We start from the raw sequence: 12,510 nt of genomic DNA, 5'->3' as shown, positions 1-12,510 counted from the left end.
TTTTGCTACTACCTTCAATGAAGGAGGAGCAAGGCCAGATCACAGAGTGAGTTCATTGTGTGAGAGAGAGAGAGAGAGAGAGAGAGAGAGAGAGAGAGAGAGAGAGAGAGAGAGAGAGAGAGAGAGAGAGAGAGAGAGAGAGAGAGAGAGAGAGAGAGAGAGAGAGAGAGAGAGAGAGAGAGAGAACCAGTCTAGCTCCAGTGTCAGTCAGACAGTGTGCCTGTGAGGGCTGCATTCCAGAGCACCATTTCACTCTCTTGCGCTCTCCTTGATATGGACTACAACTACTCATTACATATTTCAACGTACAGCTTTTTGACTTTTTGTATGCTTGGAAATCCTTTCCACTTGGACTTATCGAAGTGAAGAGTCAGGCAACCAACTAAAAGGAAGCCTAAACCAACAGGTAAAGTAAGAGTAAACCTCAAACTCTGTTGTAATAACAGGTTTGTCTTCCTTCTGTCTGGCGTAAATCAGAGTGTAGGAGCTTTTGCTGCTGGCTAACATTGAGTGGAGACAGGTAAGACTTTCACAAGAGCAATTTTGATTTCTCAACAAGGGTTGGAGTCAACTCTATTAAACCCAGACCTGGGAATACATTTGAATATTTTATTGGAAATAATACAAATAATGACAACATTTCACAAATTACAGTTGTGTTAGTTTCCTTATTTGACTGAGTTGAAATTGACCCCAAATCCTGCTTTCAATTGGTGACTGCCGTACCAAAACATTGTCTATTTCAAAGAGTTGGGCCAATATTGGAAAATGTTTTTAAATCACAGAAAGTGGCATTTAGAAACATCTAACCTACATACGTTAGCTGCTGTATCACATGGGTGTAATTAAATTAATAAGCTACTGTACTGTTTGCAAACAGTTTTCTTATTTTTATGATGGCAAATCACTGTTCATGTGTGTGTTAAAGGGGGTGTGTGATTCTGCCTCAGGTTGTTGTCAGTCTATGGTTATAACTCAGTGTCCACTAATACAGTACTTTTCTTTGGTCTATATTGGTCTATCTGTTAAAACTTGAAATATTAATCTGTTTGCAGACGATACTGTTATGTATGCCATAGCCCCACCTGCAGACCAGGCGTTGTCAGAGCTGCACTTGAAAAAGAAAAGGAGAGCTGCACACTCTAAGAGCTCAGATGCAATCATTTAATAATCTAAGAACCAATATTTCGACAGACAAGCTGTCTTCATCAGGGTATAATGACAAACACTGCGGGTCACTAGTTTATATAGTGTCAAAGGATCATGGCCGGATGGCTTGAAATCATTGGTTAATTTACAGATATAAATAGAACATATAAAAAACATAAATGGATAGCATACGATCATAGATATAATTTGGCTACATAGGCCTACAAACGTTTAAAATGAATAGCAAAATCACAATAATCACAAGAATGGCTTCAGATCAAAGTCTACGTTGAGACCGAAGGGAACAAGGGTCTTTAAACTAAAGATCCAGGCATCCTCTTGTTTTAACAATAAATTATCGACGTCACCCACTCTCCTAGGGAGGGTGACGTGTTCAATACCGATATAACGAAGGGTCGAAATCGAGTGGTTCGGTTCCAAAAAGTGGGCTGCAACTTGGTACGTCGAGTTTTTGCACCTAATGGTGCTACGATGCTCCGAGATTCGTACTTTTAATTTGCTCTTTGTTTTACCCACATCATTTTTACCACAAGGACAAGTTATAAGATAAATAACTGCCTTAGTGGAGCCTTATTGTGGGCAAGACTAAATATATGTTGTTCTTTCATTCTCAACAAAAATGTTTTAGATGGACTACATACTTATTAATTGACTGGCTCTCCCATCGATCGGGTTCTCGCCTATAAATATCTGGGCTTTTGGATTGACAAGGATTTAACGTTTAAAAAACATACTGATTTAAAGTGGGCTTCTTTTTTTAGAAATAGATCTTGCCTCTCCCTAAACAGTAGGAAGCAGATTGTATAGTCAACTTTCCTGACAGTTTTTGACTATGGTGACTCCATTTAGCAGAATGCAGCAGCCACTGCTCTTAAACCTTTGGATGCCGTCTACCATAGCGCCCTTTCCTTTATCACAGGTGACAGTTCTAATACTCATCACTGCATCCTGTATCAAAAGGTTGGCTGGTCCTCATTAAAGACCCGTAGATCACTTAAACTACTCCCTTTTTGTCTACTACACAAGTTTCCAACTTACCTAACTTCGTTGTTGAAGTATAAAAACATGAGTTACCAAATCCGTTCACGGGTTGGTTAACTCGAGGTTACTCTGAGGTTTTGTTTTACATTGTATCGGTTGTTGTATTGTTGTGATCAGGGCACCCTTGGGAATGAGACCATGGTCTCCATGGGTTTCCCCTGAATAATTAAAGAATAATAATAAAAAAATAGCTTACTACAACTACCTCTGCAACATCACTCAATTAGTGGGAGAGCACTAGTCTTCTCCCATTTTTCATTTCAGAGTCACATCTATTTCATTTGGTGTGCAGGTATACAACCTAGATTATTTTAAATTTTTTGGCATCTGATAACATTTGCACTCTCAAATTTAAACTTTACATCTTTACATACAAATAGCCAAACAAACATGAATATGTCTTGTAACAATCACCCTGAACTTTATCTCAGGTAATAGTCAAATCAAACCACCTCTGTTTAAACTAGAGTGAACTGCATATACTCTCCTCCCTGAGATGTGTTTGTAAACAGACAGTGTGGTGTGGAGGTACATTATGTGTAGGAGGGGAGGTGCCCTAAGGAATGTCAGTCTATCATTGCTACATTCCATTCCTCCACTTAGCTAACCTATCAGCAGGTCTTCAGTTCCGCCTCGGAAATGGACAACTCACTATAGGGGAGATTTCTACTGAAGCTGGTGTTAGGAGGGGCTGGAAACACCTGAAACTCTGCAGACCTGCATCTCTCTCTCTCTCTCTCTCTCTCTCTCTCTCTCTCAATTCAAAGAGGGACTCTGAAGAATGAGCTATCCTCCCTTTTCAAACAATGTGTGTGTAAAATATAGAAGAAAAAAAAAATGTATGTGTGCATGTGTGTGTGTTTCTGCAGTGGTGGTGGTAGCGGTGTCTCTGTGGTATCACCTTTCAAAGAAAGCAGGCATTGTAACCTTATGCCTGTGAGAGAGAGTAGCAAATCCTACCTACATCCTGCATTTACCCTGCACTCTGTCACTGTCACTGTCTGTCAGAGATCTGGGCTAACTACAACTGACTTGTCGTAAGGCAAAAGACTCAGCTATGCTAAATTATTACCTGAACAGATGCATCTCTAACTTAAACAACCTCATAGACAGTGCATATACAAGAATATTGGACTTGTTTAAATGTCCCAGAGACATTTTGGCACATTTAAAGTCGTAAAGACGACTATTCTAAAAAGAAATGGTTCTAAATAGTACCAGATAGGGGTTATTTGGCTTGTAACCATAGCGGAACCCTTTTTGGTGCTATATAGAACCTTTTTTTGAAAGGGGCACCTGTATGGCGCTATAAATAAAAATTTCCTAAGGTTCTATAAAGAACCATTCAAAAAGGTTCTATATAGCACCAAAAAAGGGTTATGCTATGGTTACAACCCTTTCTGGTTCTTTATAGAACCTTTATGGAGAATGGTTCTATAAAGAACCTTCCTCAATCGCAAAGGTTCTTTGTAGATCCGTTTGAAGAACCACAGCCATATTTTATTGTTAAAATTTCATAGGTGTTATTATTGTGTTAACTGACAAGTTGAATCAAGTGAGCTACCTCTAGACCAGCTGGGGGTCCCTGAGGAGAGAATTGAGAACTAGTGCCTGATTTAGTCAACTGTTCTCAATTGACACAAGGCCATACGTGAGTCTTTCACGAGACACCATCACTGGCCATTGTCCTGCGTTTCCCAAACTGGGTCCTGGGGACCCCAAGGCGTGCACATTTTGGTTTTTGCCCTAGCACTACACAGCTGATTCAAATAATGAGCTCATCATCAAGCTTTGAATCAGCTGTGTAGTGCTAGTGCAACAACCAAAACGTGCACCCCTTGGGGTCCCCAGGACCGAGTTTGGGAAACCCTGCCATAGTCATATATAATATGAAATGAAAACTATTGGTCATTTTTGTTTTTCCCACAATGAAACACAATTTTTATGCTGTATTAATCTGTGACAACATGTGTATAAAACCAGTGCTTTGGGCCACAAACATGTTAGGAATGTCTTTAATAGGGAAAGGAGATGTCCAAAGCGGTCTCTCCTGCTTCTGTTTATCTCTCTCTTTCTCTCTCCTCAACGATGTAAATCTTAATCAAACGTCTCCCCCTCAGTGTTTCGGAGAGAGATAGAATGTAGAGCAACAGAGTTCAAGGGAGAGGAAAGTAGGGCATGTTGGGGAGAGAAGGGGATACGAGGGCTGTATTTCATTCCAGACAGTTGTTCCCTCCCTTCTGCTCTAGTTCACTTCCTTTCACATATCTTAAATGACTGTGCAGGTGAAGGTTAAGCAATAGCATCATATTGTTTTCACTACTATTGTAAAGCGTCTTTGGGTCCTAGAGAAGTACTATATCAATCAAATGTATTAATATAATTTGTAGTACTAATCCCAGTCGTGGTCAGATTTGTGAAAGAAATGTGAACAGGGTACTTGGGGTTTATGAAATGAAAGTTTTTCAAATTAAAAACACCCAGGGGGTTGTTTACATTTACAATTTAGTCATTTAGCAGACACTCTTATCCAGAGCGACTTAGAGTTAGTGCATTCATCTTAAGATAGCTAGGTGGGACAACCACATACAGTGGGGAGAACAAGTATTTGATACACTGCCGATTTTGCAGGTTTTCCTACTTACAAAGCATGTAGAGGTCTGTAATTTTTATCATAGGTACACTTCAACTGTGAGAGACGGAATCTAAAACAAAAATCCAGAAAATCACATTGTATGATTTTTAAGTAATTAATTTGCATTTTATTGCATGACATAAGTATTTGATACATCAGAAAAGCAGAACTTAATATTTGGTGCAGAAACCTTTGTTTGCAATTACAGAGATCATACGTTTCCTGTAGGTCTTGACCAGGTTTGCACACACTGCAGCAGGGATTTTGGCCCACTCCTCCATACAGACCTTCTCCAGATCCTTCAGGTTTCGGGGCTGTCGCTGGGCAATACGGACTTTCAGCTCCCTCCAAAGATGTTCTATTGGGTTCAGGTCTGGAGACTGGCTAGGCCACTCCAGGACCTTGAGATGCTTCTTACGGAGCCACTCCTTAGTTGCCCTGGCTGTGCGTTTCGGGTCGTTTTCATGCTGGAAGACCCAGCCACGACCCATCTTCAATGCTCTTACTGAGGGAAGGAGGTTGTTGGCCAAGATCTTGCAATACATGGCCCCATCCATCCTCCCCTCAATATGGTGCAGTCGTCCTGTCCCCTTTGCAGAAAAGCATCCCCAAAGAATGATGTTTCCACTTCCATGCTTCACGGTTGGGATGGTGTTCTTGGGGTTGTACTCATCCTTCTTCTTCCTCCAAACACGGCGAGTGGAGTTTAGACCAAAAAGCTCTATTTTTGTCTCATCAGACCACATGACCTTCTCCCATTCCTCCTCTGGATCATCCACATGGTCATTGGCAAACTTCAGACGGGCCTGGACATGCGCTGGCTTGAGCAGGGGGACCTTGCGTGCGCTGCAGGATTTTAATCCATGACGGCGTAGTGTGTTACTAATGGTTTTCTTTGAGACTGTGGTCCCAGCTCTCTTCAGGTCATTGACCAGGTCCTGCCGTGTAGTTCTGGGCTGATCCCTCACCTTCCTCATGATCATTGATGCCCCACGAGGTGAGATCTTGCATGGAGCCCCAGACCGAGGGTGTTTGACCGTCATCTTGAACTTCTTCCATTTTCTAATAATTGCGCCAACAGTTGTTGCCTTCTCACCAAGCTGCTTGCCTATTGTCCTGTAGCCCATCCCAGCCTTGTGCAGGTCTACAATTTTATCCCTGATGTCTTTACACAGCTCTCTGGTCTTGGCCATTGTGGAGAGGTTGGAGTCTGTTTGATTGAGTGTGTGTCTTTTATACAGGTAACGAGTTCAAACAGGTGCGGTTAATACAGGTAATGAGTGGAGAACAGGAGGGCTTCTTAAAGAAAAACTAACAGGTCTGTGAGAGCCGGAATTCTTACTGGTTGGTAGGTGATCAAATACTTATGTCATGCAATAAAATGCAAATTAATTACTTAAAAATCATACAATGTGATTTTCTGCTATTTTGTTTTAGATTCTGTCTCTCACAGTTGAAGTGTACCTATGATAAAAAATTACAGACCTCTACATGCTTTGTAAGTAGGAAAACCTGCAAAATCGGCAGTGTATCAAATACTTGTTCTCCCCACTGTATGTCCGTCATTGTAAGTAAATTTTTCCTCAATAAAGCAGCTATCATCAACATCAGAGCTGGTAAAAGGGGTGGGGGGGAGGAAGGGGTGCTGGGGTGCTGGGGGGGGGGGGGGATTATTTAAGATGCTCTTTGAAGAGGTAGGGTTTCAGATGTTTTTAGAAGATGGACAGGGACTCTGCTGTCCTAGCTTCAGGGGAAAGCTGGTTCCACCATTGGGGTGCCAGGAGAGAGAAAACCTTTGACTGGACTTAGCGGGAACTGCCCTCCCGTAGGGGTGGGAGGGCCAAGAGACCAGAGGTGGCAGAACAGAGTACTCGGGTTGGGGTGTAGGGTGTGAGCATAGCCTGAAGATAGGGAGGGGCAGTTCCTCTTGCTGTTCCGTAGGCAAGTACCATGGTCTTGTAGTGGATGCAAGCTTCGACAGGAAGCCAGTGGAGTGTGCGGAGGAGCGGGGCAACATGGGAGAACTTGGGAAGGTTGAACACCAATCGGGCTGCAGCATTTTGGATAAGTTGCAGGGGTTTGATGGCACAAGCAGGGAGCCATTCCAACAGCGAGTTGCAGTTGTCCAGATGGGAGATGACAAGTGCCTTAGGACCTGTGCCGCTTCCTGTGTGAGGTAGGGTTGTATTCTACAGTAGTTGTAGAGCATGAACCTGCAGGAGCGAGTCACTGCTTTGATGTTTGCAGAGAACGACAGGGTGTTGTACAGGCTCACACCAAGGTTCTTTGCACTCTGGGAAGGGGGACACTGTGGAGTTGTCAATCGTGATGGAGATGTGTTGGCCATTTGAGGAGCAACATTCTTAGGCTGCCTTGGTGTTTGTGTCCTCCTCTTCCTCTTCTTCCTATCTCATCCTCCAGTTCTTCCACATAGGTATTACGCTTTGTCTCTAGGTTTACAGCGTAGGAAGCCATTATTTCCTGTCAAATTCTTAGGTGCAGATCCGCATTTAAATGGTTTTTGCTCATACCGGGATATTGACACCATGAGAATCTAACCCAATACACCTCCTCCTGCCCTCGCCTCACTCTCTGGTCGGTTCTGCCTTCTCTGGTCAGGCGTCAACACAGATGACAGGTACAGGACTGTAGGTGTAGGATTGCAGAGTTGGATGGTCACATTTTTTCCATGAGAGAAGAGTGTGAGGTTTCCTGTTGAAATCTTCAGCTCCAGTTAAGGGAATACAGGAACGAACTGATTTCCTCCATTGACATATTTGCGCCTAGGAGTAGGGGTTATAGGTTGATTTGGTACTGTGAAATAGTTTATTATTTGAACCCAGTATATTGACGTCTTCCCCTCCTCTCTCACAGGTGGATGCTGTGGTGGCCAAGTTCCTCTGAGTTTGATTGACAGGCCAAGATGGAGCTGAAGGTGTGGGTGGAGGGCGTGGTCAGGGTGGTGTGCGGCTTATCGCTGGAGACTTCCTGTCAGGATGTGGTCATCGCCCTCGCACAGGCTATTGGTCAGTAATTTCCTTTGTTGTTCATTCATTTCAAAGCTTTTGAGCACAGTTTATCAGCTTATTCCCTCCAATCTCACTCCTGCCTTGGTGTGTTTTTTCCACAGGTCAGACGGGTCGCTATGTTCTCATCAAGAAGCTACGAGGCACAGAGATGCAGCTTGTGGCTGATGACTGTCCCTTAGAGTCTCTGTCCTATCTGGGTCAGCTGGCCAACGAGGTCCAGTTCATCTTGCGTCGTACGGGCCCCTCCAGCACTGACGGACCTAACATACCCACCCTGGATAGGGTCCATCCTTTGCCCAGGCACCCTACACCCGTGCCCCACAGATGCCGAGAGCCGAAGAAGGCCCTCACCTTCAACCTTGGTCCTTCTACAATCCCCAGAAGGACTAAAGCTAACAAGGCCTGGTCACCTAGTCCAAGAGCCTCACCAGAGCCCAGGGCCTCGCCTGTTCCGTCCCTGGTCTCCCCTTCCCCCACCGCCTCCCCTCCCTCGCTCTCCTTGTCTGACGCGTCCAATGAGGTGGTCTTCAGGCAGGTGCTGCAGCAGCAGGAGATGCTACAGGACCTGGAGGCCCAGCTGGTGGCTTTGGAAAGGGATGCAGAGGTGTGGGAGTTGGGGAGGCCTGTAACTCCTGTCCCAGGCCTGACTCCGGGCCTAGTGGAGGAGCTGAATGTGCTGGAGACAAGGCTGAGGCAGAATGAGGCCGAGCTGATGCATGGGGAGTACTGGGAGGAGCAGATGCAGCAAGAGAAGGACAAGGAGCAGGGTATGTAGTCCATTCAATTCAAGTCACTTCAATACAACTATCAATCCCCTCAGGGGCAATTTAGAAGGCATATCCTAGGATATCAGTATATGTTACACATCTCCTACACAAGTAACTTATGCAGCAATACCGTGTGTAATGTAGGAATATGTAGGCCTACACTCATATACAGTAGGACCATCCAGGAACTAAATCCGAGTTGTATTGGCCGTACAGATATGCACGGACGTCTGCCCCAACTCTACGCCTCTATGGATGAATACAGCTTCCGGCTCAAGGACCTCCAGACCCATTCATCCAGGCTGGGGCAGGACTTTCGGGTCGAATCCCACAGACGGAACTCTCGTCCAGGCACCCCGCAGCCAGAGGAGGCCCTGGGACCACTGAGGGAGGAGCTACACAATCGGCTTCAGCAGGGGGTGGAGCTGGACATGTCATTGACAGAGACGGAGAAAGCATTGCAGGCTGCAGAATTACAGTTGCAGGTACAGTTTAATACATAACAACTTACTGAGTTTTTCCTGAGATCTGACTACTTCATAGTTCCTACTATGGATGCCTTATGTTACAGCTCAATAAAGATCCCAATGGGAATTGAACCATTTCCCTTGTCTCGCCAATAAATCCCTCTTACGTGGAAAGTCTAACCTGTCCAATTGTGTTAGATCAAAGATTACTAGCCTACACTCTTATAAAAAAGGGTTCCAAAAGGGTACTTCAGCTGTCCCCATAGGAGACCCATTTTTTGGTTCCAGGTATAACCCTTTTTTGGTTCCAGGTAGAACCCTTTTGGGTTTATTGTAAAACCCAAAGGGTTCTACATGGGACCCAAAAGGGTTCTACTTGGAACTAAAAGGGTTCTACCTGGAACCAAACAGGGTTCTTCAAAGGGTTCTCCTATGGGGACAGCCGAATAACCCTTTTAGATTCTAAATAGCACCTTATTTTCTAAGAGTGTACTGATGATCTCACAATGAATAGGATATACAATACCCAACTGGTCTATCTTTCACTCCATACAAATGCCATAATGCCATGTACATGCATTTTTTGTAATCTCGCCCCACTGAAATACAGATTTTCATCCTACACTCTTAGAAAAAAGGGTTCCAAAAGGGTACTTTGGCTGTCCCCATAGGAGAACCCTTTTTGGTTCCAGGTAGAACCATTTTTGGTTCCAGGTAGAACTATTTCGGTTTACATGTAGAACCCTCTTGGGCAAGGGTTCTATATGGAACCCAATAGGGTTCTACCTGGAACCAAACATAGTTCTTCAAAGGGTTCTCCTATGGAACCCTTTTAGGTTCTAGATAGCACCTATTTTTCTAAGAGTGCAGCGTTCAGACTATAAACCCTTCATTGTGTTCAATGCCACAGAATAACTGACAAAGTCAAACTCACTGCTAAACGTCTCACAAGAGCTAAACCCAGCGAAAGCAACCTAGGATAGACCTTTGTTTGACGATGGTTGTATCAGGTTCTATAGAACTTGTTTGGGGATTATTCTGTATATCTGACACTGTAAACCCAGTGGGAGTGCATTGTATAACGCGGCAGCCTGGGGGTTAACTGTATCCTGTCATAGCAGGTTAGCAATGAAGAAGAGTTATTGAGCTTGAGAGGACACCCGTAGAATACACCTGTGCTGTCTACCCAGAGATGGAAACTTGCCTTTGGCTTCCTGTGTTAATAATAGAATAGCTGCCTTTCCCTACGCTTCCTTATGGGCCTGTTTCCCGGACAAATTAAGACTAGTCCTGGACTAAAACATTATTTCAATGGACATTTTCCATTGAGCATGCTTTTTAGTGCAGGACTAGGCTTAATCTGTGTCTGGGAAACTGGCCCTATCAGTATTTTGGATGCTCATCCTCCCCTGAATCTTTGGTTTATTATTCCCCCATGTGTCTACAACCCTCATTACCAGACTAGTATCAGATGAGATCCTACTACATTATCATCATTTTCACAATTTTAGAGTGTTATTTCGACCTCATAGTGTGGCAACATCATATAAAGAAATCAGGAAAATCATGTTTTTAACTGCACTGCCCCTTTTACAATAAAGTTTACATGAAATGGTCTATGTTTGACACTGAAATAACATGACATCTTGTCCTTTCCCTCCAGGAGAGTTGTCAGGAGCTGGAGGAGCTGAACAAGGAGCTGAGGCAGTGTAACCTGCAGCAGTTCATCCTGCAGACGGGTGTTCCGCCTACCCCCTCTTACTCAGACCTCCCCCTCCCCAACCAGACACACCCCCACCTCCACCCCATCGCCATGCCTTACCTCTGCATAGCAGGACTACTGGAGGATGACCAGACTGACACTGTGACTGTATGCTAGGTATGCTAATATGCTAATAGCCACGGGTGACATGTTTCATTGGAACATTTATTCCTACCTAACCTATTCCCAATGGCTTTAGCCGGAAGAGGTCCCGGGACTCTGAGAGAGGAGCTACACCGCTGGCTGCAGCACAGAGAGGCGCTGGACATGTCACTTGCTGACTCATCCTGTCAGCAAAAAGCTCATGGGAGCGTCTGGATGACTATCTGATTGCACTGTGTGTGTGTTTGTGTGTGTGGACACGTTTTACTATACTTGTGAGTACCAAAAGTCCTCACAAGAATAGTAAACCAACTAAAATTCTGAGAAGTGAGGACATTTTGCCAGTCCTCACTTGTAAATAGGCCATTTTAGGCTGTGGGTTTAGGTTTAGAGTTAGAATTAGGGCCAGGGTTAGGGAAAATAGGATTTTGAATGGGAAGCAATTGTTGGTCCCCAAGAATACATAGGTGTGTGTTTGTGTGTGTGTGTGTGTGTGTGTGTGTGTGTGTGTGTGTGTAATCTATAGGCAGTGGATTAGTTGACTTTTAACACACTATATGCAACATTCTAGTATTCATGTACAGTGAGGGAAAAAAGTATTTGATCCCCTGCTGATTTTGTATGTTTGCCCACTGACAAAGACATGATCAGTCTATACTTTTAATGGTAGGTTTATTTGAACAGTGAGAGACAGAATAACAACAAAAAAATCCAGAAAAACGCATGTCAAAAATGTTATAAATTGATTTGCATTTTAATGAGGGAAATAAGTATTTGACCCCTCTGCAAAACATGACTTAGTACTTGGTGGCAAAACCCTTGTTGGCAATCACAGAGGTCAGATGTTTCTTGTAGTTGGCCACCAGGTTTGCACACATCTCAGGAGGGATTTTGTCCCACTCCTCTTTGCAGATCTTCTCCAAGTCATTAAGGTTTCGAGGCTGACGTTTGGCAACTCGAACATTCAACTCCCTCCACAGATTATCTATGGGATTAAGGTCTGGAGACTGGCTAGGCCACTCCAGGACCTTAATGTTCTTCTTCTTGAGCCACTCCTTTGTGGCCTTGGCTGTGTAGTTTGGGTCATTGTCATGCTGGAATACTGAACAAGGAGCTGAGGCAGTGTAACCCATTTTCAATGCCTGGCTGAGGGAAGGAGGTTCTCACCCAAGATTTGATTGTCCCTTTGATGCAGTGAAGTTGTCCTGTCCCCTTAGCAGAAAAACACCCCCAAAGCATAATGTTTCCACCTCCATGTTTGACGGTGGGGATGGTGTTCTTGGGGTCATAGGCAGCATTCCTCCTCCTCCATACACGGCGAGTTGAGTTGATGCCAAAGAGCTCGATTTTGGTCTCATCTGACCACAACACTTTCACCCAGTTCTCCTCTGAATCATTCAGATGTTCATTGGCAAACTTCAGACGGGCATGTATATGTCCTTTCTTGAGCAGGGGGACCTTGCGGGCGCTGCAGGATTTCAGTCCTTCACGGCGTAGTGTGTTACCAATTGTTTTCTTGGTGACTATGGTCCCAGCT

General features: G+C 44.2%; 1 protein-coding gene across 1 annotated transcript; it reads left to right on the top strand.

The window, feature by feature from the left end:
- Nucleotides 1-7,769: 7,769 nt before the first annotated feature.
- On the top strand, nucleotides 7,770-10,988 carry LOC311111934 (ras association domain-containing protein 7-like; the record flags this gene model as incomplete). Its single annotated transcript, XM_084154859.1, has 4 exons — nucleotides 7,770-7,872; nucleotides 7,977-8,642; nucleotides 8,859-9,127; nucleotides 10,773-10,988. The coding sequence occupies 4 exons, from the start codon at nucleotides 7,770-7,772 to the stop codon at nucleotides 10,986-10,988; spliced, it is 1,254 nt and encodes a 417-aa protein (XP_084010985.1).
- Nucleotides 10,989-12,510: the final 1,522 nt, after the last annotated feature.

The sequence above is a fragment of the Coregonus lavaretus genome (assembly GCF_964263955.1).
Source record: "Coregonus lavaretus genome assembly, chromosome: 37".
Lineage (NCBI taxonomy): Eukaryota > Metazoa > Chordata > Actinopteri > Salmoniformes > Salmonidae > Coregonus > Coregonus lavaretus.
The sequence above is the reverse complement of the archived record's forward strand: the minus strand, read 5'-3'. Positions and strand labels throughout refer to the sequence as shown.